At 35.7% G+C, this 23,169-nt stretch overlaps 2 protein-coding genes across 17 annotated transcripts in view; one reads left to right on the plus strand and one right to left on the minus strand.

Annotated features, from left to right (window-relative positions):
* The window catches only part of LOC139961968 (dedicator of cytokinesis protein 3-like), a 105,012-nt gene extending 86,634 nt beyond the window's left edge, over nucleotides 1–18,378 (plus strand). For 10 of the 15 annotated variants that reach the window (XM_071961709.1, XM_071961708.1, XM_071961713.1 and 7 more), the window contains 4 exons: nucleotides 857–1,000; nucleotides 6,467–6,561; nucleotides 7,906–7,953; nucleotides 13,764–18,378. In XM_071961709.1, the coding sequence (XP_071817810.1) occupies nucleotides 857–1,000; nucleotides 6,467–6,561; nucleotides 7,906–7,953; nucleotides 13,764–14,147 (671 nt within the window). In that variant the 3' untranslated portion in view covers nucleotides 14,148–18,378. Of the gene's footprint in view, nucleotides 1–856; nucleotides 1,001–2,735; nucleotides 2,764–6,466; nucleotides 6,562–7,905; nucleotides 7,954–10,751; nucleotides 10,783–13,763 lie in introns of all 15 variants that reach the window. The other 5 variants (XR_011791108.1, XR_011791109.1, XR_011791107.1 and 2 more) reach the window with 5 other exon arrangements.
* Nucleotides 16,480–23,138, minus strand: LOC139961976 (centromere protein K-like). Of its 2 annotated transcripts, none has more exons than XM_071961736.1 (7): nucleotides 22,997–23,138; nucleotides 21,636–21,748; nucleotides 21,006–21,268; nucleotides 20,589–20,684; nucleotides 20,118–20,244; nucleotides 19,682–19,738; nucleotides 16,480–19,161 (listed from the first exon to the last, which is right to left on the minus strand). In XM_071961736.1, the coding sequence occupies exons 2-7, from the start codon at nucleotides 21,726–21,728 to the stop codon at nucleotides 18,997–18,999; spliced, it is 801 nt and encodes a 266-aa protein (XP_071817837.1). In that variant the 5' UTR covers nucleotides 21,729–21,748; nucleotides 22,997–23,138; the 3' UTR covers nucleotides 16,480–18,996. The 2 variants fall into 2 exon arrangements, with proteins under 2 accessions (XP_071817837.1, XP_071817836.1); XM_071961735.1 differs by lacking the exon at nucleotides 22,997–23,138 and adding an exon at nucleotides 22,819–22,840.
* Between the last annotated feature and the right edge of the window lie 31 nt (nucleotides 23,139–23,169).

Below are 23,169 nucleotides of genomic sequence, written 5' to 3' on the forward strand. Positions count from 1 at the left end.
TACAAATTAGGTTATTTGACAGACATGTGTTCATACATGTTAGGCTATTTCACAGACATGTATGAACACATTCTTGTTCTTAACAGCTGTTATGTATGTTCAAATATAGAATTCCATCTAAGATGAAGAGAAAACTCATTGTATAGCAAAACTTAGTAATAGCATCCAGTTATCAAAGGGACTCTAACTTTACTGTCAAGGGACTCTAACTATAATGTCAAAGGGACTCTAACTGTTGTATGGACTCTAACTTATCTGTCAAAAGGACTCTAACTTTACTGTCAAAGGGACTCTAACTTTACTGTCAAAGGGACTCTAACTTTACTGTCAAAAGGACTCTAACTTTACTGTCAAAGGGACTCTAACTTTAATGTCAAAGGGACTCTAACTTATCTGTCAAAAGGACTTTAACTTTACTGTCAAAGGGACTCTAACTTTACTGTCAAAGGGACTCTAACTTTACTGTCAAAGGGACCCTAACTTTGCTGTCGAATGGACTGTTCTAGCAATATTAGCTGAAGTCACCCTCCCCCTCCCCCCTTAGTGAATGTTATTACTTTAATATAAATTTCAGTAAAACACCAATGTTCCTTTCAGAAATACTACCATCAAACTGCTATTTTGATCTTGATTTCTTTTAACAATAAGTAATGATTTTCCCTTCATTCTGTGCACTTTATAGACTCTATCCTCCGCACATATATTAACTATACGACCTTTGTCCGCTCTGCACACACGTGGAACTGATTGAAAAACCATGGGTTCCACCAAAAGTCATTCATTTTTTCATTCATTTTGTGATTTTGCATTCCATTTTTTTCTTTCATTTTTTCATATTTTTTTGCCCATTTTTCAGAACCTACACCTCAGGCACCCACTGTTCTGACACACCCAGTCACTCATCGAGACAGCGGGATTGGTAGCTACTCAGAAATCTCGAGTCAAAGTGATCAGCAGCCACCACCCCCTCTCCCCAAAAGGCCTACCTCAACAAGTTCAAGTATGTCCTCCGTAGCAGCCCTCAAATTTTGGGTGTATTTGGGATTAGTCCATTTTACAGTGGGGGTAAGAGTGGTGTGTGGGGTGGGGGGTGATTGTAAGGTTAAAGCACCACCAATAAGTACTTGCGTAAATGCATGGTTAGTCAGGAAAGTGTTTTGCCATCGTTAATAATCTCATATAGTTTGTGATGGGACCAAGGTTTATATATTGAAATGGACATTATTTTAAGTCGGTACTTAAAAGTAATTGCATTGAACGTAGTCCACCATTATGTTCCCATGGTGATGAAAACCTAGCTTTTTTTGTTTTTGTTAAGAAGGGAACCATGTCAGGTCGATTTGTATGGTAGGATGTTATGCATGTATGCTTTTCCTTCCTGCCGCCTTTTCCTTGCTAACCTGTAGTATGTTAGTATCGTGATATGATTAAGTCGTCAAGCTTTTCTGTACGTAATTACGTGTAGTTTTATGTGTTTAGTTTCATGTATGTAGTTACATGTAGGTTTGTGTGTGTAGTCTTATGCATGTAGTTACATGATACTCCAAATATCCTGAAGCACCCAAATTTCATTTGCTTCCTTTTTGTCCCTATTTGTCAGCGAATCATTGTCCCTCTTTGTCAGCGAATCATTTGTCTTGTGACTCACTTTGTTATTCCTTCATAATCCATCATAATCCCCCCATGCTTCACCTATCATTCCAAGCTTTTTTGCATTTGTGATATTAAATTTGAAATTGAAACATTAAATGCTTCCATGTAGCCATGTTTTATAGAGATCATCATCACTGCTAAATGTTCAAACTCAGATTTGAAACAATCTTCCGCTTATTTATCGAAAAGCTTTTCTCAAGCATCAAACTGAAACTTTGAAATGATCCCATAAACAGTTTCGCGTAAAGCTCTGGGCTTTGTGATTTGTTTAGAACATCGTTGCTCTTCATATTCATTGCCATTCATCTCGGTGCTTGTTTTGGCGGGTTTGTGACATATATTTATTGAGGTCTCCTCTGGAAAGCAGTGCTTTTATACTGAGCAGGACTACCCTCGTTAAAGATGACGATAATAAAAAACTAAATAAAAAAAATATCCCTCAACACATACGCAGAACTCGAATCGGGTGTTCGTAAATGGAACGCAGCGAAAGTTTCTTTCCCGATGAGACAAAATTTCTGTACGGATTTATCAAATCAAGCGTGCCAGAATAATTCCAATGGTGTCTAGTTTGCCCATAAATTTTTTTTTTTTTTTCATTTCATTTCATTTTGAACATTTGCTTGCTTCCTCGCAATTCTGTGTGAATTCTAATATATAAAGCACATCATAACTGCAATAATGCCATCATGTTAAAAAGATTTTGTTGTTGTTGCTAAACTTGCCTTTACAAGAATATAACCAACCACATATGCAAACATTCCATATTTAAAGAAAAAAACAATGCCTAGAAACATCTCAAGCTTGTCATTGCCTTTCAAAATAAGCTTAAAAAAATCTTGTGTAGAATATTTAAAAATTTAGTCTTTTTTTTTTTAATCTGAATTAAAATCCACTACACTAAATCACATAAAACCTTTTTCAAATGATGCTTGTAGATATAGTTGCCAAAAGACAAATAGAAGTTACTTGCAGGTATCTGAACCTGTATAAATTTCTGAAAACTAACAATTTGTTCCGCTTAAGTTTCGTCATTAACTTTAGCTCATCATTGCTTGTCCTAACTTTGTCACAACCTCCAGAGCTAACCGAGAAACCCACTGACCTCCGGTAAGTGACCATGCTGTAGATCTACTGTTAGGCTAAATCTAGCATTTCTTTCCCTTCTCATTTATTTCTTTCTTTATTTTTTTTTGGTAACCATGCATTTTGTTCATATCTACAGCTCATGGCAATATTTACCTTCACTTATCCAGAAAAGAAAAAGTTGCTCGGGAAAGCTACACGACAGCTGCCAAAGTTGAAAACTAGAGTAGATTTATATGTATGCTGGTGTATGCAAGTGTTTGGAAGAAGTCAATTTCTGGGATATTTTATTTTTTTACTGTCCTTAAAATAGTCAGCCTTAAAACAGTCAACAAACTGCAGTTGTGACGAGACCGTTGGCTAGGCTCCAATCCTCCATAGGTACAATGTGTTAGTTACTATGCAGTTGTTGTAAGAACATTCATGTAAGGCCATATATACCCCTTTGAACGTGCAAGTGTTATTCTGAAGTCGAGTATAAGTCAGAAGGGAAGCGCAGACATTGATTAGCCCGCATTTGATGACTTTTTGAACACTCATCTAACTGCAACATTGCTAGGCAGTATAAACTTGGAACATCCCTAATTATCAATCAAATAATCATAACTGATTTTCCCCTCTCTTCCCATATTGCATAGTTTGTTGCAAATATGTTGCTTTGTTACTGAATCTTGAATAATTTCCATCAGTACATGCTTGTTTGCTAAGCTTTCACCTGACAGAAAATTAAGAAGAAACAACTTGTGATCGTTCAAAGCATCCGTATTACTTTGTACAGCATCGATTCTTATGGTGTCAGATATCAAATCCTTTCCAAACAAATGTTTGTGACTAACCGCCCTTTTCTCATGGCCTTTACCTGTAATCAAATGTTTCTACCATTCTTCAATCTTATAAACCGCCAAACTTTTTTACCCTGTGTATTCATCTACAAACTAATACCTCAAATTCAGTGAAATTTATTTATCCTGCCCTAGTTTTATAATAAACTGAACAAATGTACGAATGAAATTATTTCTTCCATTCACACTCTAAATGAATTTCTGATCAATCTTCTATATATATATATTAATAAACAACAATAATTGACATTATTAAAGGTATTATATAAAAATGATTGCAAAATTTAGTACAAGTCACCAGAGTTTTCAATGTCATCTTTAATATCTTCCTGATATCTCTTTTTCTTCCTTTACCCTTGTATGCTATTCTTCAAAGTTGAATGCTTTTGATTTTCTTACCTAGGAGACATTTTGCATCCCTGACCTCTGACAACTTGGAGGTCACCTGTTGCCATAGTAATATTAATCTTAGCATTCGTATTGTTTGGTTTCAGCAAAGTAAAAACTCTACTAGCAGTAGGTACATACCGAACGGGAAACGTGTATGTTTTAATTAGGAATGACAAAATTTTGCTTGGTTAGAAATGGCAGATTATTAATAATTTAATACTACAAACTAATCAAAATAAAACTGTTGCCGAGGTAAATCAAGTGATTTCAAGCAGATTAGAAGTAGTTTAGATTCACTGAAGTAGTAAACAATAGAACATGTTTTTTATATTAAAGTGCCATGAATTGTTCTTTTCACCCACAATTAACTGGTGTTTGTTTTTGATGCATAGCTGGTATAGCTGCCCTTCTTTTTTTGGTAACAGTTATCATTTTTTTTTTTTTGGCAATATCAATGGTTGTCCAGACCCTGGTATGCTAGGTAGGCTAGACTTTAGTGTCTCAGTTTGCTATATAATTTGAACAGGAATGGATAAATTCTTCAGATTTTGCAAATTCATCGCGACACTTGTATACCATTTGACTAAACCACCTACTATTGTGCGCTATTTCATATCTGCAAGATTTTTTATGATATTTGTGTCGGCTGATAAAGCACAACTGGTCGATGCGGCGTTGTAGAAGCCAGATTGTCACGTTGGTAGATTCATCTCATAAATGCCACTTAAATTGATGATTCATTGTTGAACATTCTACAAAATCTAGTCGCACACATGATAGCAATATTCAAAGAAAAAAAAAAGATTATAAAACTTCAAAAACACCATGATGCTAGATGGCCACATTTAAATACACCAATAGAATAACAGAATACCATGAGAATGGTTAAAGTAAACCAATCAGCAAAGAGCATGAATCAGAATGTAATTAACATGCACATCACAGAAAATATTAAAAAACGCAGTCATAGCACAACAATGGGGAAGAAAACAAACGCAGAATGTTTAATATTTAAAACGCTTGCATACTACAATGTTCCATTTTCTGTATTTTTTTTTTTTTGGGTGTCAAGACCTGGAGTTTGGTCAACTAAAAGGGAAAGGAAAAAGTAAAAGAAAAAAAAATAGCTTTAATAGTGGTTCACACAGCAGTGGATAAAAAAAAATTGATTTCTGCTGGTGGCATTATTTGTAGGCATAAATTGTTGGCATTAATTAATAGGTTATACTCAACTATCATCTTTGGGTTATACTCAACTATCATCTTTAGGTTATACACAACTATCATCTTAGGGTTATACTCAACTATCATCTTTAGGTTACACTCAACTATCATCTTTAGGTTATACTCAACTATCATCTTTAGGTTATACACAACTATCATCTTAGGGTTATACTCGACTATCATCTTTAGGTTATACTCAACTATCACATTTAGGTTATACTCAACTATCATCTTTAAGTTATACTCAACTATCATCTTAGGGTTATACTCGACTATCATCTTTAGGTTATACTCAACTATCACATTTAGGTTATACTCAACTATCATCTTTAGGTTATACTCAACTATCATCTTTAGGTTATACTTGACTATCATCTTTAGGTTATACTCAACTATCAATATTCTCAACTATCACTATTCTCAACTATCAACTATCAATTCTCAACATCAACATCAACTTTTACAACAATTTACTATGATCACTCAACTATCACATCGACTATCTAGTTTCATTTAGTTTTAATAAATGCATGCTATATAATAATACAGCAAAGGTTTGGTGTCTGCAGCTTTTCTTACTTTTGATTCCGTTTCGGTTTTGAAAGAAACCCCGAGGAATTATCGACATACTGATATATGAATTCCATCAACTCTTGATAAAATCAGAAACTTGTACCAAGTTTGGCAATAAATAGATCAATCAAAACAGGAAAGGAGTAACAAAGTGAAATCACATCCATCCGTTGAAATACCCTCTCAGAACTGATGACGAATTTTGTTTGAAGCTAGCTCTCTGCAGATGACGAGTTTTGTGAGATTGAAACCGTTCCTCGAACGCGATATCATTCTGTGATTGTAGCAAAGATATACAAGTAGTTAGTAGGGTGATAACAAATAAGATAAACTGATGATTTAACGATGGTTTATAAACAGAGTACATATTGTTTTGACCCTAAAATATAAATACCTCGTTTTTAACAACTGTACCATAGTCTGTCATGCAAGCGGTTACTAACACTCATGAGAGAGATACCTGGAAACGCTGTTTTGATCTTTTTGGAAAAGCGTTTCACTAGTTTTCTCTGAATATATTAAACCTTTTTTTCCTTCGCTGCAAAAGCGTTTGCTAACAAAGGTTGAAGGGGATAGTAATCGTAAGAAGTACCTAAACACTTGGAACAAAACTCTATCGGGAAATCTTGTGTTGATAATATATATATTCAGCAGAGAGTTCTTTACCGAGGAATAATTTTGGGTTTTTTATCTTTCAGCGTCCAGCCATGGAAGTTCCAACTTCAGTTCTAGCAGTAACTCCAGACCAGCAAGTTCAGAATTTGACAAGGTGCTAGATGACCACAAACCAGGGGTAAAGCTTTTGTTTTTTGTTTTCTTTTGTCTTTTTTATCATTCTTCTTGTATTGTCAATTTTGTTTTATATGCTTGAAGATAAGAAAGCTGTACTGAAAAGCCCCAAAAAATTCTGTTTTAATGTGATGTAATACTAACACTTGAAAGACATGCAAAGGATACTAATTTGTGCTGTTTTGATCTTAACCCTGTTTGCTCCTTTTTTTGTTTGGGGATGGAGGAGGGGTGGTGAAAGGGGGGAGGGGAGGTTGAGGTTAATTTTTTTATCCTTTTTTGAGCAAGATTGCAGTATTTGCTTTATAAACATTGTTTGCATGTCTATGATTTTAAGTTCCATTCCTTTCAAATATGGAGAATGACTTTTACTCAAGGACATCAAGGTAACACTTTCAGGAACAATATTTAGTCTACAATATCTAGTCTAGGAGACTAAGGGATCATGATGTTTGATTTTGACTCGAATAGATTAAGCCTCGGCCTCAGAAATCCACTTAACAGCGGATGCCAGAGAATGCAAGCATAACTCGGAATGTTTGTAAACTACCATGAATGCATCTGTAGTACAGTATTAGTATAGTAGTTCTGTATAGTATGGTATGGTATGGTATGGTATGGTATGGTATGGTATGGTATGGTATGGTATAGTAGTATAGTAGTATAGTATAGTATAGTAGAGTAGAGTAGAGTAGAGTATAGTAGAGTAGAGTAGAGTATAGTATAGTATAGTATAGTATAGTAAGTACAGTCAGTTAGACAAGACCGTGTGACGAACTGTCAAGCACCGCAGTACCATACATACTTCCACGCCGATTGAAGGGGAAAGAATGTGACACATACTTCAAAACAAAAATTATTTTGTTGATATTCTGTAATCGGGTAGTTTCTGTAGAAGTAATTTCATTTCTAATAACTGCCATCGCTTTGGTATTTAGGGGGAAGGGGAGGGGAGGGAAGGAGGGGGGGTTGGGAAGTGAGGGGGAAATGTATTCACTGGATAACTTCAAAGAGTCACAACTACTATCCTATACTTTAATTCAGATTAATAAAAGTACAATAAGAAATTGCTAGACAAGTTATTCGAATGAGTTACAACTACTATCCTTTATTTGAATGCAGACCAACATTCCTGCCATTAGCTACCAACAAAATAATAACTTATACAATTAATATAGAAAACAGAAAAAGATGATTGAAATGAATAGCAAGGTTTTACCTTACTTTATTACTAAAAATCTGCATTTACATGTTTCAAAGATTTGCTGGACAACTTTTGAAAGTACTCTCATGTGATCGTCGCCGAGTTTTTCAACAACGGCTTTCTAAAATATCTCTTTTATTGCAGTCAGTCTTTCGTCGTTTTTACAATTATATGTCTGTGAGGCCGAAGCAGGTATATACCGTCATACTGTACGCTAGTATGCTCTGCTTGTAATATGTCAGACAACTGTATTTAAAAAAAAGTGCATTATACAAAACAACCAGGCATAGGCATAGGGAGGTATGCCATTGTTTTATTTATCCAGCAAGCGCTGCTCCTCTGGCAGAGATGTATTAAAACCGCATTATTACCTTGCCGTTACCAAATCGAAGTCCTCTAGTAAAGTAAGGTGTAACTTGTGTTTTGCCAAATATACAACCTTTATCCCTCGAACTGCCCTATTATTCTCTGTTTCAATACAACCCGACGAGACTTATCAAGGTATGTTTTGTATCTTCTTCCCGATACGCTCCGCTCTCGGGACGACCCAAAGAAAAAGGAAGAATTGCATTTGTACCACACAATGAAAAAAAAATCATTGATGGTTATATATATATAATATTTTAGTGATGTATCTCACCAAAAGAAATCTCTGCTTTTTTTCTAAATTCACTTCTTTGTATATCAGGGAGACCTGTGATATTTGTACGTTTTCTGTCGTTAAATCAGTGATGCTAAGTGAATTTCATGCCCCCACCCCTCCTTTTTTTTTTAAAACATTCTCTCCATTCAGTCAAACTATCTCTATAAAGTCTGTATGTACTGTACCTATAAAACATTCCAGCCCAAGTTTAATGAACCACTACCCCTCTTTTTTTTCATTGCCCCCTCTTTTTTTCAGTCATTCTACCATACTTTACTACGTAAATGCAAATCATTCAGGCTGAGTGAGGTATACTATTTATATATATATATATATATATATATATAATATATATATATCAATCTAGCTATATTATGGAGGAAGCCTGTTGCATGCGGGATGCTGGTGAGCTGGTCAGGCAATGGAATAAATGAAGCCCATTAAATAAATTTGTGCCGACCTCTTTTCATGATGAGCCTATGTCCCGCAGATCTGGTATAGTGACGTGAAATAATCTGCATTTAGCTAAATTGTGCCAAGAAAGATGAAATATTCTTGCATTGCATGTCTTGTGATTGGGGCTCAATAAAGCTATTCTTATTTCTTAATCATCCCAAGTTTCTCCAGTGGTATCCTAGAGCCAATTTTCTCTATCAGGAGTTTCCTTTGACCAACAATGGCTTGGTCTCACTAATAACTGACATGCCTTAGATAAAGATGTGATGATATGATACTTGAGATTGTCTGAAACCATCGGTATTCAATTCCACCCTCCCCCTCCCACCCCCAGCTTTGTGATCCCTATTTTTTGTCTTAAACATCTTGGCTACCCTCCAGTGGTAATTGTTTTGGACTAGGGAAGGGGTCCTACTGGGGGGTATCCCTTCCTTCTTTTTTGATTTCATATGATTATAAAAGGGTACTTAGCTGGAAAATAGTGTTGTATTTTGCAACTTTTGAAGTCAGTTCTTTTTTCAAGATTTTTTTGTCCCACAAAGTTATATGGGCAATTGTTTTCTTCTTTTTTCCAAATTGTTGGCAGGACCCCCCTCCCCCCCCAAAAAAACAAAAAGCAATTTGGGGACCCTATAATGGGTAGGGATCCCCAGTTTAAATACCAGGGGTGTAGAACAATATATTTGGTACCACTTTTTGTAAGTTTAGGTGTTCTTTGCAGGATGTTGTTTAAACCTTGACTCATTCTTAGGGTAAAGGGAAAAACAAACCCCAAACAGTTAGACTTGCTTCAAGTAGAGGCAAAGATTATATTGTTGTCATGACCTTCTTTCAGTGCTACAGGCTTCTTCCATGTATCTCTCTGCCCCGTTTTTTTTCTTTTTCTTCTTCTTATAGTATAAAAAGTTCTTCTCTGCTTGCATACAGGGTCTGCTATTGTGGACATAATAACAGTCCTCTGTTCTGATTTAATGCTCGTGTTTCTCTCAGCGATGTCCCATACGTTTTTCTTCTTTTATATATTTTGAATAAAATTAAATTACAGCTGTACTTGATTTTGGAATGTAGGTGGTGGTGGTGGTGGCGGTTGTGGTAATGCACGTTCTTGAGATATTGAGCTCATGTCTTCATCTTTGTGACACAGTTCAAGAACAAAGTACAACAGTTCAACAACACGGTTCGACATTTCAACAACAAAGCTCAACATTTCAACAACAAGATTCAGCAGTTCAACAATAAGGTTCAACATTTAAATCACAGAGTTCAACATTTCAACAACAAAGTTTTGGTATTTTCAACAACGACAATTCAACAACGACAATTCAACAACAAAGTTGATCCACACAATGTTTTGAAACAGGTTGTATAGAGCGACTGAAACACCAAAGGTGATTTCATGATGTTCAGCTTTGTTGCTCGTTGAAGTGTGGGTAGGGTCGACACGAGTGTGATTTTAAGCAGGTGCCTCATAGTAGATGATGTTGCTGAAGAAGAGACTTCTTCTAGACGACAATATCTCAGAGGTGTTTGCCATATCATAATCTAGAAATATTTCCTGTGTCTTTATCATAGGGTAGGATCATGTTCAGTCTATATGCCACATTATCATTCGGTCGGTTTGTAAGAATCGGGGAATTCACCAATCGGCCCAGAATGATGATCTTGAAGAATTACAAACCTGATTGCTTCTTTTGAAGTGCCATCGTGGCCTACATAAATTATGATAAAAATATATAAATTTTGTATTTACAAATTACAAGTAATTCATCAATTGACATGACGGTGATGTTTAAATTTTCCGCTACTATTTTTCGGTCAATCTACCCTCGATCGCAATTTTGCAACAACGCCCACAATTCTGAACATCTTTTTCACAACTTTTATGACGTAGACCTCACCTTGGCGAGTAGCTATGCAACAAGGTTAGTTGTCATTACTCTCTCTCCCTTGCATCACTCACAAAATGCAAAAAAAAAACCCAGACGGTTTTGAACTAAATCCGGTTCAAAATACCACTTTAGAGTTGATTGAGAGGAGACTAGAATAGGCAACACCTTAGCCACCGTTTATATACTTTTCCATGGGTCTTTTAACAGTTGCATGATTCAGTTCTTTTGCAATTCTTATTTTTTTCTTTTCTACATTTGCCAAATTTGATCTCTGCACAGTTTAAGGGTTACCTCATGCATAGCAACGTCATCCCTGAGTAGGGTTACCATATTTTTATTCTGGTTGACACTGGGGACAACGTGTCTTCGGAAGGCTTCTAAGGGAAGGGGGGGGGGAGGTTGTCCCCCTCCGATGTGCAGAAAATTTTGGTTTTTAAAAGAGGGCTGCATACAAAATGGTAGCATATTTACAGCTATGTACACCAATTTAGTACAGTATAAAATTTCCAAACATTTTTTCATATTTACCAGAATTTGTCAGGGGTGGTTTAGTATCATGATATAGCCAAATATAAGATATATAATATTAAAGTTTAACGTTAACTCACCAGGCCTCGTAAACACGATAATTCTAATATGTTAGTTGTGCGTGTTGAAATGATTATAACATGCATTCCAAATGGTCACATACAGTGAGGGCACAGGAGGTGTGTACTTTAAAGTTTGCGTATAGTAAAAAACCAGTGATACTTTTTGAACACTAAAATAAACTTATAGCAAATCTGGACAGTTAATTTTGCCAGATGACATAAATGGGACAATCCCAATAAATTGGGGGTGGGGGGTGGGATGGGGGTTATGGTAACCCTATGTGTGAAGTTTTGCCTGATTCCTGAAACGTGTATCCCTCGTTTACTCAAGAAGCTAAATAGTTTCAAAGCATGACGAGAAATCTATGGAAGCTGAAATGAATAAAATTGATCTAGTAAATTTCAAGACAGTTGGACATTTGCAATAAAGACAAAGTACCCTCTCATCTCCTCTATGAGAACCGAATCTCTTCTATCTTGAGGTCCAATCGCAGGAAGAATGTCACTGGTTTGGGGTTTTGGTTTTTGAAAGAATATATATTCTCCAAATGTTACAAAGTATTTGTGAGTACAAACTGTATCAGTTGCTATGTCAACGTTGCTTTCCATGATTTTGTTAAGCAATTTTGAGGGAAAAACCTGCTTTTTGCACATCATTTTTCACCTTTTTAGCACCAAACTTGACACTTTTGTGAAAATTTTTATTTGAGTGTTTCAGTAGTTTGTGGACTATTTTTTTCCTCCTTTCATTGTGTTTATGTATTACTTTTGTAGTCATACGTTCAAAAGCATTGAATATTTCGAATAACCGTGGATGATCAATGGATCATTAATAAGGGGTAGCTGTATTGAAGATGTCTGTTGCATTTGGTGGACGTATCAGGTTATCCCAAAACCACGTTTGGCAATCTAAGGCAATCTTTCTCAGAAAATATTTATCATGCTTAATTATTTTTATTATATATGAAAAATATTTTAAAAATTTTATGAACAAATTGAGGGGCTACTGCTAGAAATAGTGCAGATCTATTCCAGAACTTTGAACCAATTTTAATTTATGTTATGACAGAATATCAAAACCGGTTATGTACATTACATGACAAATATGATTTTTTTCCACAACATGGGAGAGCACCTGTGGTTCCTCTACTTGAAAAGTTTTCTCTCAATTTTAATCTCTTGCGTTGGATCTTCTCTGTGTATTTCTATAGTATTTGCCACTCTCTCTGACTTTTTCTCTCTCAAAAGAGAGTGTTGTCATCATATAGAGTTAATTTGGTTCTGATTTTGGTGTTTGATGTGATCAGGGTATACCCCCAACAGGGCAGTGGGAGAGGGAGGGAGGGAGGGGGGAGGGAGGGGGGTGGGGGAACAAACACACGATTATATGGAAGCACTTCTTCACAAATTTCAACTCATTAGCTGGAAAACACTACACAGCCGTATAAAAAGCACTCGCACGTCTCTTTTTTATTTGAAATTGATATCGTCATCTTTTACATCTTCATCTGTAACCAGTCGCCGAATATCCAGTATGCATCTCTCTATATCAATGAAATTGTCACAGAATGGGGCAGACAGCAATGTAAAGTCTGTCAGGTTATGGTATTTCGCTTGTAAATTTCCCGGTCTGCGTCCAAAAATGGCCCCCGATGGTCCGTCTTTGAAACTTTGCCCGGTGTCGGCCGAAGAAATGGGATTAGTTAGAACTGCTGCTGCTGTCATTGTAAACAAAACATGATGTTCTTTACACCTTGAACGTGTTTTAAACCTCTCCTTACAGTTTATTTTCTTTAGGATTCCCATTGCAAGTGGAAAGTTTGTCCTGTAATTCAGTAGACTATTCTTCCTGACAGTGTTTTACGGATTTTTAAGGTGTCGTGTAGAATGCAGAATTCTTTCTCGTTTAACGACTAAATTGTCAAATATGCTAAGACTTCGCCCCTTTGTCGCCGAAGAGACATCTAAAATAATAACCATAGTATAGAATGGCTTAGGTCTTGTTTACTACAACAAAGTCCCTCAAACTGAAGCTCCACATATTGTTTGGATTCAAAATCGTTCTAGTTCCCTTTATTTTGTTAAATCGAGTCCTGGATTTTTGACGTAAAAGTTTGTGAGTTTACACATCAGCGTGCAGTCGATTCCACCTAATTGACACAGAGGGCTCCTACGTCGAACATGTCCAATGTAGTTTCCTTTCAATCGGAACAGATTGGCCATTCATTATCGGTTGAAAATGTCATCCGTTTATTCCTGAATGATGATATAAATGCAATGTCTGTGAAAAATGTCAAGAGATATCCCCGTGCCACTTTATGGGACAGCCAGGACCCTTAAAAGTTCTTCTTGATTGCTTCTGGCACAAACTCGACACTAAAGTTCAAGTAAAACGGTTTCTCTATCTCACGGTTTCTCACGCAGCAAGGACCAGTACAGCCACAACGACCGACTACGCTACTCTGCTCCGACGATATGAATGGGGACACCTTAGGCGCAAACGACCACTCACCCTCTCCTCCCCCCCTACCAGTCAGGACATCTAGGAGATCAGATATCAACAAACCAGAGCAGTTGTCACTTCCCAGCTCGCAAGACACTGAAGATGAGGAGCCTCCCCCGTTACCAGTCAGGCAGAGCAGAAGGTCTGTCTCCAGGGAACCACCGCCGTCTCCCAGCCCACCGGCACCATCTGTCTCCAGGGAACCACCGCCGTCTCCAAGGACACCGGCACCATCGGTAAGGAGAGTACCACCGCCGGTAAGAAGGAGGCCCGATAGACCGCAACGACCAGAATCTCATATCTGATGATTTGCTATATATGTCAAACGTAGAGTTGTTCCCATACCATAATCTTCCGTTAAGTTAATTTTCCGTTTCCTTTGTTTTCTGAAGGAAGTGCATTTTTTATAGCCAGGAATTTTTTTTTTCTCATAAAGATTGCAGTCGATTCTTAAAAGTCCTGTGTGGTCTCGGAGTAATGTGAGTGTGGTCATCTAAACAAGCAGTCGAGTAGCCTAACTAAGCAGTGATACTGCAAACCAAATATCCTAACCGCCTGTGATAATTTTAATATCCTAAGGACCTCGTAATCCCACTATGCAATAACTAACTGGGATCTGGTTTTTTTCCCCCTTTTTTTCAATGATCTGCATTCTTGTTGAGAAGCCCAAAAGAAAGAAAAAAGGTAATTTGATCTCCAATTTATCAATTAGAATTTCAGAAACTTAGATGTATTATATTTATATTGTAATAGAATGAGAGACTATAGATAGATATTATTGCTGTATATTTCTCAAGGCACAGGCACTTTCAAATTTGGTGAAATTGAATAAAAGAAGAATAATCAATCTCCTTTTGACAAAACCAACGGTAATGATGAAAATGGCTTTTATATACCGTAGCGTAACTGTGATAGAAAACTCAAAGACAGTGAATTTAAACCCATTTAGAGGCTGAGAATTTGCTGGAAAGGAATGTCTTATTAGAACAGACGTGACAATTTCTTTTTTCAAGAATAAATTTGAAACTATTTTATTCTTTTTATATGGTGGATTTAAGGCAGGTGAAACAGTATGTAAGTTACACAAGATGTTTTTGTTACATTTATGTTATGAAATGGAATTTTCTCCTGTTTTTTTGTTTGTTTCAAACAATACTTTGTACATATCTCATTATTGCAAATTTGATAAGACACGTTTGCTTCGTCATTTAAAATCCCTCTCATGGAATTAGGTTATTTTCCACTGTTTAGGTTTTATCTATTATCCAGTTTTGTAATATGTAATCTTGTTCTTCCAAAAGTTATTAACATCAAACATACATTAGGAACTTCAATTTAGCAGTGCATCTAGTTAGTTTTCTTTTTTCTCCAGTTGTTGAAAGGCTGGTATTTTATTTTTATTTAGAGTGTTTATGAATTTTAATTCTGTTTTAAAAAATGTTTAGCTGGGATTAGAAGGGAAGAAAAATATGCTTTTTAAATGAAAATGTGAAGCGAGGATCCATAATGGTGTGACCTTGACTATAGGATCTCCTTGTAAGAATTACATTAACTGTCGATGGCAGGATGGAAACTCCAAGATGTATGATGCCTGTTGATTACAAATGCAAGACTTTTGTATATAGTGTCCTTAGATGTACAGGCACTCTCTTTCTCTGAGAACATATTTAGTTTGTCTATACAAGAGCCTGGCGTTTTACCCTGAAATAACATTCAAATGTGAAATGGTGACAGATGATTACGCAACTTTTTAGAAAACAGATTTATATCTGAAGGTGTCAAAAGATTTTGAAATGTTACGTTCAATGCTTCTTTTTTTTTACAATGAACTTTTTGTCAATGCTTCAGGTAATAAGATCACAAAAGATAGGACTTTTTATTTCATCTCCCCCAACTTCTTGTATTACCAAGATATGTTTATGTTAGGGTTACCTATCATAAATTAAGTTGAAAATGACCATATTTACTCATGAAAGTTTTTACAAAGAAATCATCTTTGCAGCTGTTGGGAGAAGAAGAAGAAGAAGAAAGTTTTTCAAATTTCCATTCCATTTTTATAGCCTTAAAAACACTTTCCATTAAACCCTTTTTATATTTCTTTCTTGCTGTCACCACTAATGGTCTTCTTTGACATTTAAATTAAAAAAGTTTACATTTTGTTTCATCAAATTTTGATTCCAATTAAGGCATGAACTTGCTTTTGTCTTTAGTTTGAAATGTGTAAACTCAGTGACATACTATCTCAGTAGGAAGGGTTAACTTTATATACCAAAAAAATAAAGAGGGAAAAAATATTTTTATGAATTTTTTGTCAGAAGCCCTTTCTTGATGAAACTAGATATAAGACTGAAGCCAATGTGAATGTCAATTTAAAATTACATTGAGAAATAAATAGTTAAGCTAGATAGTGATCACTGAATTCCTTTTGTTCAATGTTATGGTGACAAATATATTTCAGTTTATAAGTTTGCTGCAAATTTCAGTTTATAAGTTTGCTGCAAATTTGTCCCCTTCATATTAAACCATCTATTGGATGACTGCTTTATCAGTTGTAGTCTATAAATATCATATTAAGTCTCACTCATTGAAATGTTCATATTTTACTGGTTTTGGTTTTCTTTCTCTGATAGAAAACAGTTTATTTCTTTTTGTGTTTTTTTAATTTTGGTAATTAAAAATAGTCAATCTTTATATCTTGTATATAGCAGCAATATGGTCTAATTATTGAGGGTGGTTCAAATGTTTGCAATTATTGACCAACAGTGAAATAATTTAGTTTACATTAGGAAAAACAAAAGATATACAAAAGCAGTGGCAAAATACTCAATTAATAAGAAGGACAAAGGCAAAATTAGTCAATGAGAATATATTGAAATCATTTATAACGAAGTAAATTTCTTCAAGTATAAACGATGAGTACAAACAAACAGCTCTATTAAGGCCACGAAAAAAACATGAAAATTTGATTCACAAATGCGTATCAATATCAGTTATGTTGATGAATTCCATGATTTCTAATTTCAGATTAATTATTACATTGTGACTGGAGGGCTGTAATAGAAAACTCAACTATCAATCAGATACAAAATTGATCTTTAAATGGAACCAGTATCAGTAATGGAAAAGTTTGGGATGATTCTCTTTTTTGTAATGAAAATGTAACATATCCAATGTTGCTTGGTATTTTTTATTTCATAGTTAAAAATTAAAAGATTGCTTAATTAAGGGTTTAGATTTGAATAGTAAGCCATTTCATTCTTCTTGTTTTACCTCTTTTAATTTCTTTCAACTTGGCATTAATTTTAGGGCAGTGGAAAGTTGATTAAAAAAAAAAAAAAATTGGCTTCCATATCTGTTTTTGATGTATGTCAAGGTTTTGTTAAATTTCTCATATATGCAAATATTTTATACTTATTTTATATTCTTTTTGTTGACATTGTACAGATTTGATAAAAAAAAAAAATCATGTTTTATATTACAAAGATTTCTGGATAAATTTTACTTCAGCAGTGCATACTCGACATAAACAAGAGAACAAACGAAATTGCTTGAAAATTAATTATAATATAGTCGGTAACTTTTATTGAAAAGTTGTTAACTTACCAGTCAGAAACACCAAGCAGTCTCAATTGTTGGAAGGTGCAGGTCACTTTTTTAAAACAATATTATCAAGGGTAAGATAATATATTATATTGTCACTTTTACAACGTGAAAACCCTTTTTTGCAGGTTTTATTCTTGGAGTTATACTTAGTGCTTATTGTATCAGGTGTAGATAATGGTGGTGGAGGGGGTGGGGTGGGGGTGGGGTAAACATTGTACAATGTGAAATAGAACTTCAAAATTAGCTATTAGCACATCCTTTCATTTAGACGTAATTTTATGGTCTTAGTTATCCATCGGAATGCACCAGCGCTAGGGCTCAAATTTGTAATTGTAGGCTCCCTACCAAACAAATTGTCCTTGACAATTCCAGGGCCCAGTCACAGAATGTAAGGTTTATCAGATGATTATGTGATGCTTTGTACAATAATGATGTGCTTGGCAATATTTGTCTTTCTCTGTTCTCTCTCTCAAAGTTTTTTTACTGTTGAGTGAGAAGTCTCTTGGCCAGATGAATGTACACTCTATTTGCTGTATCTTTTGTCAAAGTTTGCACCTTTTGCTCTATTCTTTTGAACCTATCTTTTAGTACGAGTCTCTGGTTTCTACAAAATATTCTATGCAAGCTTTTCTCGTTACAAGAAATTCCGTGACGGTCTGGCCACATTTTTCACTCTCTGCGTAATATCTGATTACACTCTGTCGCATGAGAGTTCGAACGGCTAGAGATTTTCAGCATCGGAAAGAACTTTCGTAGTTGACATTTCACTCAAGAAAAAGATAACGATTTTAAGTAAATGCTTCCCCTATCTCTTTTGAAGTTTAATAATTGAGGTTTTATTAAAATGGGCTAAAATTGTATGCGAGTCTCATTGATGTACTGATACTTATGGATTAAGCAAATTATTCAATAAAAATAAAAAGCAACGAAAAACTAGTGAATCCAGTCTTTTTATTCCGCTCTTAATCATTGTCAATTAAATTTAAATGTTAGCTAATGGAAAACTGACCATGTAGCACATTTATTTCACAGGAACAAAGAGATTACTTAACAAAAGCATTCCAATTTTTTAAGTCCAGTAAATGCTTGGAATATCTGGAATCCTGAATTATGCGAGTTCACAATCAGACAATGTCTAATGATTTAATATATCCTGTGTATGCACTGTCCAGTACTTGCAATTTCAGCCAGTTGGGACAATGTTTTCCCTCTGAATTGTATTATCATGTCCTGCTTCAAAATACTCGTAACTGACAGTATGGAGATCATGTCTCGATCAGATTTCTAGGAACTGTTTGTACTGTCAGTGTTAGTTCTTTAAAGCATGTTGACGGAGGACAGTATGCAGTGGTATTAGCATTGGAAAATTGTCCCAACTGGACTGTTGGTCCATGAGGTTGTTAAACTGTTGGCACGGAATGTAGGCATTTCATTCATGTACGAAAATGACCTCGTCCAGCTGAACAAGGGAACTATTTTTAATTCCCAAACGTAGCAAAATTCTAGTTCGACACCATCCGATGAACAACGGTATCCACGACAACGTTCCTGCTAAAATTTGAAATGAAACGGAGTTAATCGGAGCAGATTGGAATTTTGCTCGTGTCTCTGCAAGACACCGCAACGCAGCAACAGTTCAATGTACGGAGGCCAATAGGTGTCATCAATCTCAATGTATGGAGTGTCTTCTTTTTCCACCGACTGGTTCATAAAGTTCTGCACAGAAAATGAATAGAGGAAAGTCCAACTTAAGGAAAAGGTTCTCACCAGAAGATAGCAAACTAAAGATTTGTTTGAAAGCTGACCAACATTTCCATTGATACTTATGATGGCATGAAATACCATCCAGGGTTAATAACAGCCCGACAGAGTGTATGTGAAAATTCGCCGTACCACACTTCAAGTTTGCAATCTTACACCCATTCACCCCTCCCTCTAATTCCCCCCACCCCACACCCACATGCACAAACCACATTTTCTAAGATATTCCTTGTCATATCTACTCAACAAGTGTCTAAGTAACTGCCACAACTACAGATTTATTTTTGCTTGTGAAGGGCTATACATTAGTACTCGTATTTCACTCTATTTATGTAGAGGTCATTCATGTTTGCGCAAGGCCGATACTAATTCATGTCTGAATTATTAGGATGATAAAGCATAGTCTTTATTAGACAACAGGTGACCATAAACTAGAAAGAAGTAACTACTAGAGAATAGTCGAATCATAACATACCTCCAGGACATCCAATAACGGTAAGACATTACTGTCAGTAGGACTGTTGGGTGATTGCTAAATCAGAAAATAATGGATGACAAAAAAAAAAGAAGTAAATAAATTAAAAAAAATAATGGCCAAATTTCGAGCAATTCAAAGAAGTGTGTATAAGTTTATGACCAATGCATAGAGCAGTTATTTATAGTGCACAGAACAGATACACTGTGTCTGTTGACTTGTTTACAAAAGAAAGCTATAATTGCTCATCTTTTTATCACATAGCTAACTCCTAAAGAAAAAATACCTCATTAATGTGATTGAAAGGAACCTGTCTGAAACTGAAAAAAAAAAAATTCAACCATCATCACACCTCCAAAGGAAACAAATGTGTTGATGATTCATACCTACCATTGATTTCAATTAACTAACTTACTCTAAATTTAGCTTTACTCACAATGGCATCGGAATCTGTTGCATCGGGATGAGGGAAATGTTTCTTGGAGAAATACTTCAATTCCTTCATAATTCTCATGATCTCCTTTTCCATCCTTGTTTTAGTCGTGGTCAAGTCTGCCTCTAAACTGGAAAGGCACAAACACAAGGTTATTTTTTAAGAGTGAATGCTTTCTGTCAATTCCAGGAAGGGTGGGGAGGGGGGGGGGAGAGCTGGGGTATTTGTACTGACTAATACCTCTTCCAGACACCTCCCTCTGCCCGCTCCTCCTCCCACAGCAAATGTGATCAAGATCAGGTTGCTTTTATCTTGCACATCTTCAAAATCTATTGTTATCAAGTAGTAAAATAGTTGCCCTACTAGTCTCCTCTCTCCCCCCTCCCTACCCCAAAATGAAAGATACACACCTTCCTCAGAAACATTTCTAGACAAACTCTCATGCATTATAAAGTAAATTCTTGATCCTGTTACCTGGTTTTGGATGCTTTGGACATGTTTCTAGCCATAGTTACTTTATTCTGTAACGTTGCCTGCATCTGCTTCTGCTGATGTAGAACTTGCTGTTCCCTGTTGTGATAGAAGATTTCAAGTGATTTATTAATCTCATGCAAAGACTTAAAAAGTAATCCACAATAAATACTGAAACAACAAGGCAAATCATTAAACTGATAAAGTTAAAGTGGCAATGACCAATGGAAACAAAGACAGATGTGAAATCCTTGTGATTGAAATCAACATCTGTTATGATGTTGTAATATTTATCTTTAATGTTCACTCTTTGAAATGAAACTTAACCAGTCGAGGTAATAACCAACATTGTTGTGGAATGTTTGTATCCAATAAAATCTAAGAATTTCATTGCTATTAAACTAATCTCTTTCCACTCACCACTTAACTTCATCCTCCAACTCTCGTCTCTGCCCCTGGATGACTTCAAGTGTCTGTTCCAATTGCTGTATCGAACTTTCGAGTTCTTCCCTCAACAGCGCCCTCAGTGTCTCGGGATCCGTCGGCAGTAGCACGTGTTCCCTCTCGTTTTCGGTTGCGAGCTGACCTTTCAAAGCTTTTATCTTGACCTCTGAAATTGACATCATAGGATTCCCTTCGTCTACCGGCCCATCTTGGGCAGTGCTCGCGACTTGCGCTTGAAGCTAGAAATAGAATAAAGTGTTATACAATGCCATAATATATAAAGCTTGAAAGGTTCCTCTTGAACCCCCCATCTCCCCTCCCCCTCCACTTGCCCCACAAGAAATATGACCACCCAATAGGTCAGACTTCCGTGGTGTCTAAATACCATAGGATGTACAGTACCATATATATTATTAAGCCAACTTAAGGGTTAAAGGCTCTATGGCCTAAAAAACTTAAGCACTTGGGCTCGGTACAGGAGGACTTTGAGATCAATTCAAACTCTTGAATTACAGCAATATAGTGTAAACTGTCTCCCAAAACAGAACATAGGAACATTGGGATGCACTAAAAATTGATGAAGATGATAAAGGAGATCTAACAGACCTTATTTACATCCAACCAGAGATCTTCACACTCTTGCATCAACCTTGCTTTCATCTTGTTAGTGTCTTTATTAATATTTGTAGAAGCAGCCATTGTTATCAGGATCTGAAAACCTGTTGGTTAAGAACATGACAAAGCAGATGTTGAAAAGGCCACATTTTACACTTACTACAGTTATCGCTGTATTACACTATCTACAGTCAATGACTTCATCTAAAAGGGCAAAGGTGAGATGCTATGCAAATTGCTAGACAAATGTCCAGATGTAAAGCCCTCTTTGTTAACTTTTCTTACAATTAAACATTGTTTGTCAAAGTTCAAATCAAAAAATGAAATCTGGATGATCAGTATACAGCGAACCAAATGGTTTAGGGATAGGAATGACATCAGGTTAATCAAGTTTCTGATAATGCACAGTTAACAGCAGTTTGTTTAGTATGATGGAATATGCAGTATATGCTTTCACACACTTACAGTACTGTGAGTCACAATGTGACCAACTCATGAAAGTATTAAAGTTGAAGCATTTTACATGAGTTGAAGTAATTACATTGCATTTATTGCATTATTTGGAAACTCCCTGTTCCTGCACTATGCCTAAAAATACATTAGGCCCTCCTACAAGGTATATGACTTGTTATATGAAGAATTAAATGTAGCTGTCTGTGACAGTTTTGAGTCTCAAGACATAACATTTCACAATAGTTATAGCAATCCATTTTGCCACTATGTGATTTGTTATCCAAAATGTTTTGTTATTAATGTACTGGTTACCTAGTTCAGTATCTAGCAGTACTTCTGACGTAAGCTTAAGCAGTAACAACTAGATTGCTTGAGTAACATAAAAATAATTAGCAGCAAGTTGATTGCTAATAAGTTTGACATATTTCGTCTTGGAAAATTAAAATTATCAAGGAATATCAATTAAGGCTTTGCTAGCCATAAAAGTATGTCAAGCACTGGAACAGAAAGTTTGGCCATTCATTTTTGGCGATTTCAGTCTTCAAAAAGGTTTCTAATTTCTGTTCCAAAAGTTCTAACTTTACAAGGGCTTCATTTCTAATTTCCCACTCTTCGAAATTTGACGAAATGGTACCGGTGTTATCTATCTTATATTGTCTGTAAGAATTTGAATTTTTGTTATTTCTACCAGATTCGCTGAATTTTTAACGCAAAATCTTACGATTCATCGCATAACTGGTACTCGGTACGCCTAGCCTAAGTTAGGCCGAAATCTACTCTAACGTTAGTTATACTGTACAGTATACTTTGGCAAACAGGAACGGCGCGAGTTACAAATGACTGATGAAGAAGAACCCTTAATCCGACTCCATTAAATGTTATATGATTGGAAGTTTTACCGTCACACTTTTATGGTTATATTTTCCACACAGCAAGTTCTTTGTATCTTTGTTACGATTATTCAACTTCTCATCCGTTGCAAAACGGCTTTCAAGCTGTCCGATTGAAAAAAGACTGTAACATTAAGACAGTGTTGACCTAGTCGATATGAACTAATTCTGAATAGCGCCAT

Source organism: Apostichopus japonicus, chromosome 20 (genome assembly GCF_037975245.1).
Source record: "Apostichopus japonicus isolate 1M-3 chromosome 20, ASM3797524v1, whole genome shotgun sequence".
NCBI lineage: Eukaryota > Metazoa > Echinodermata > Holothuroidea > Aspidochirotida > Stichopodidae > Apostichopus > Apostichopus japonicus.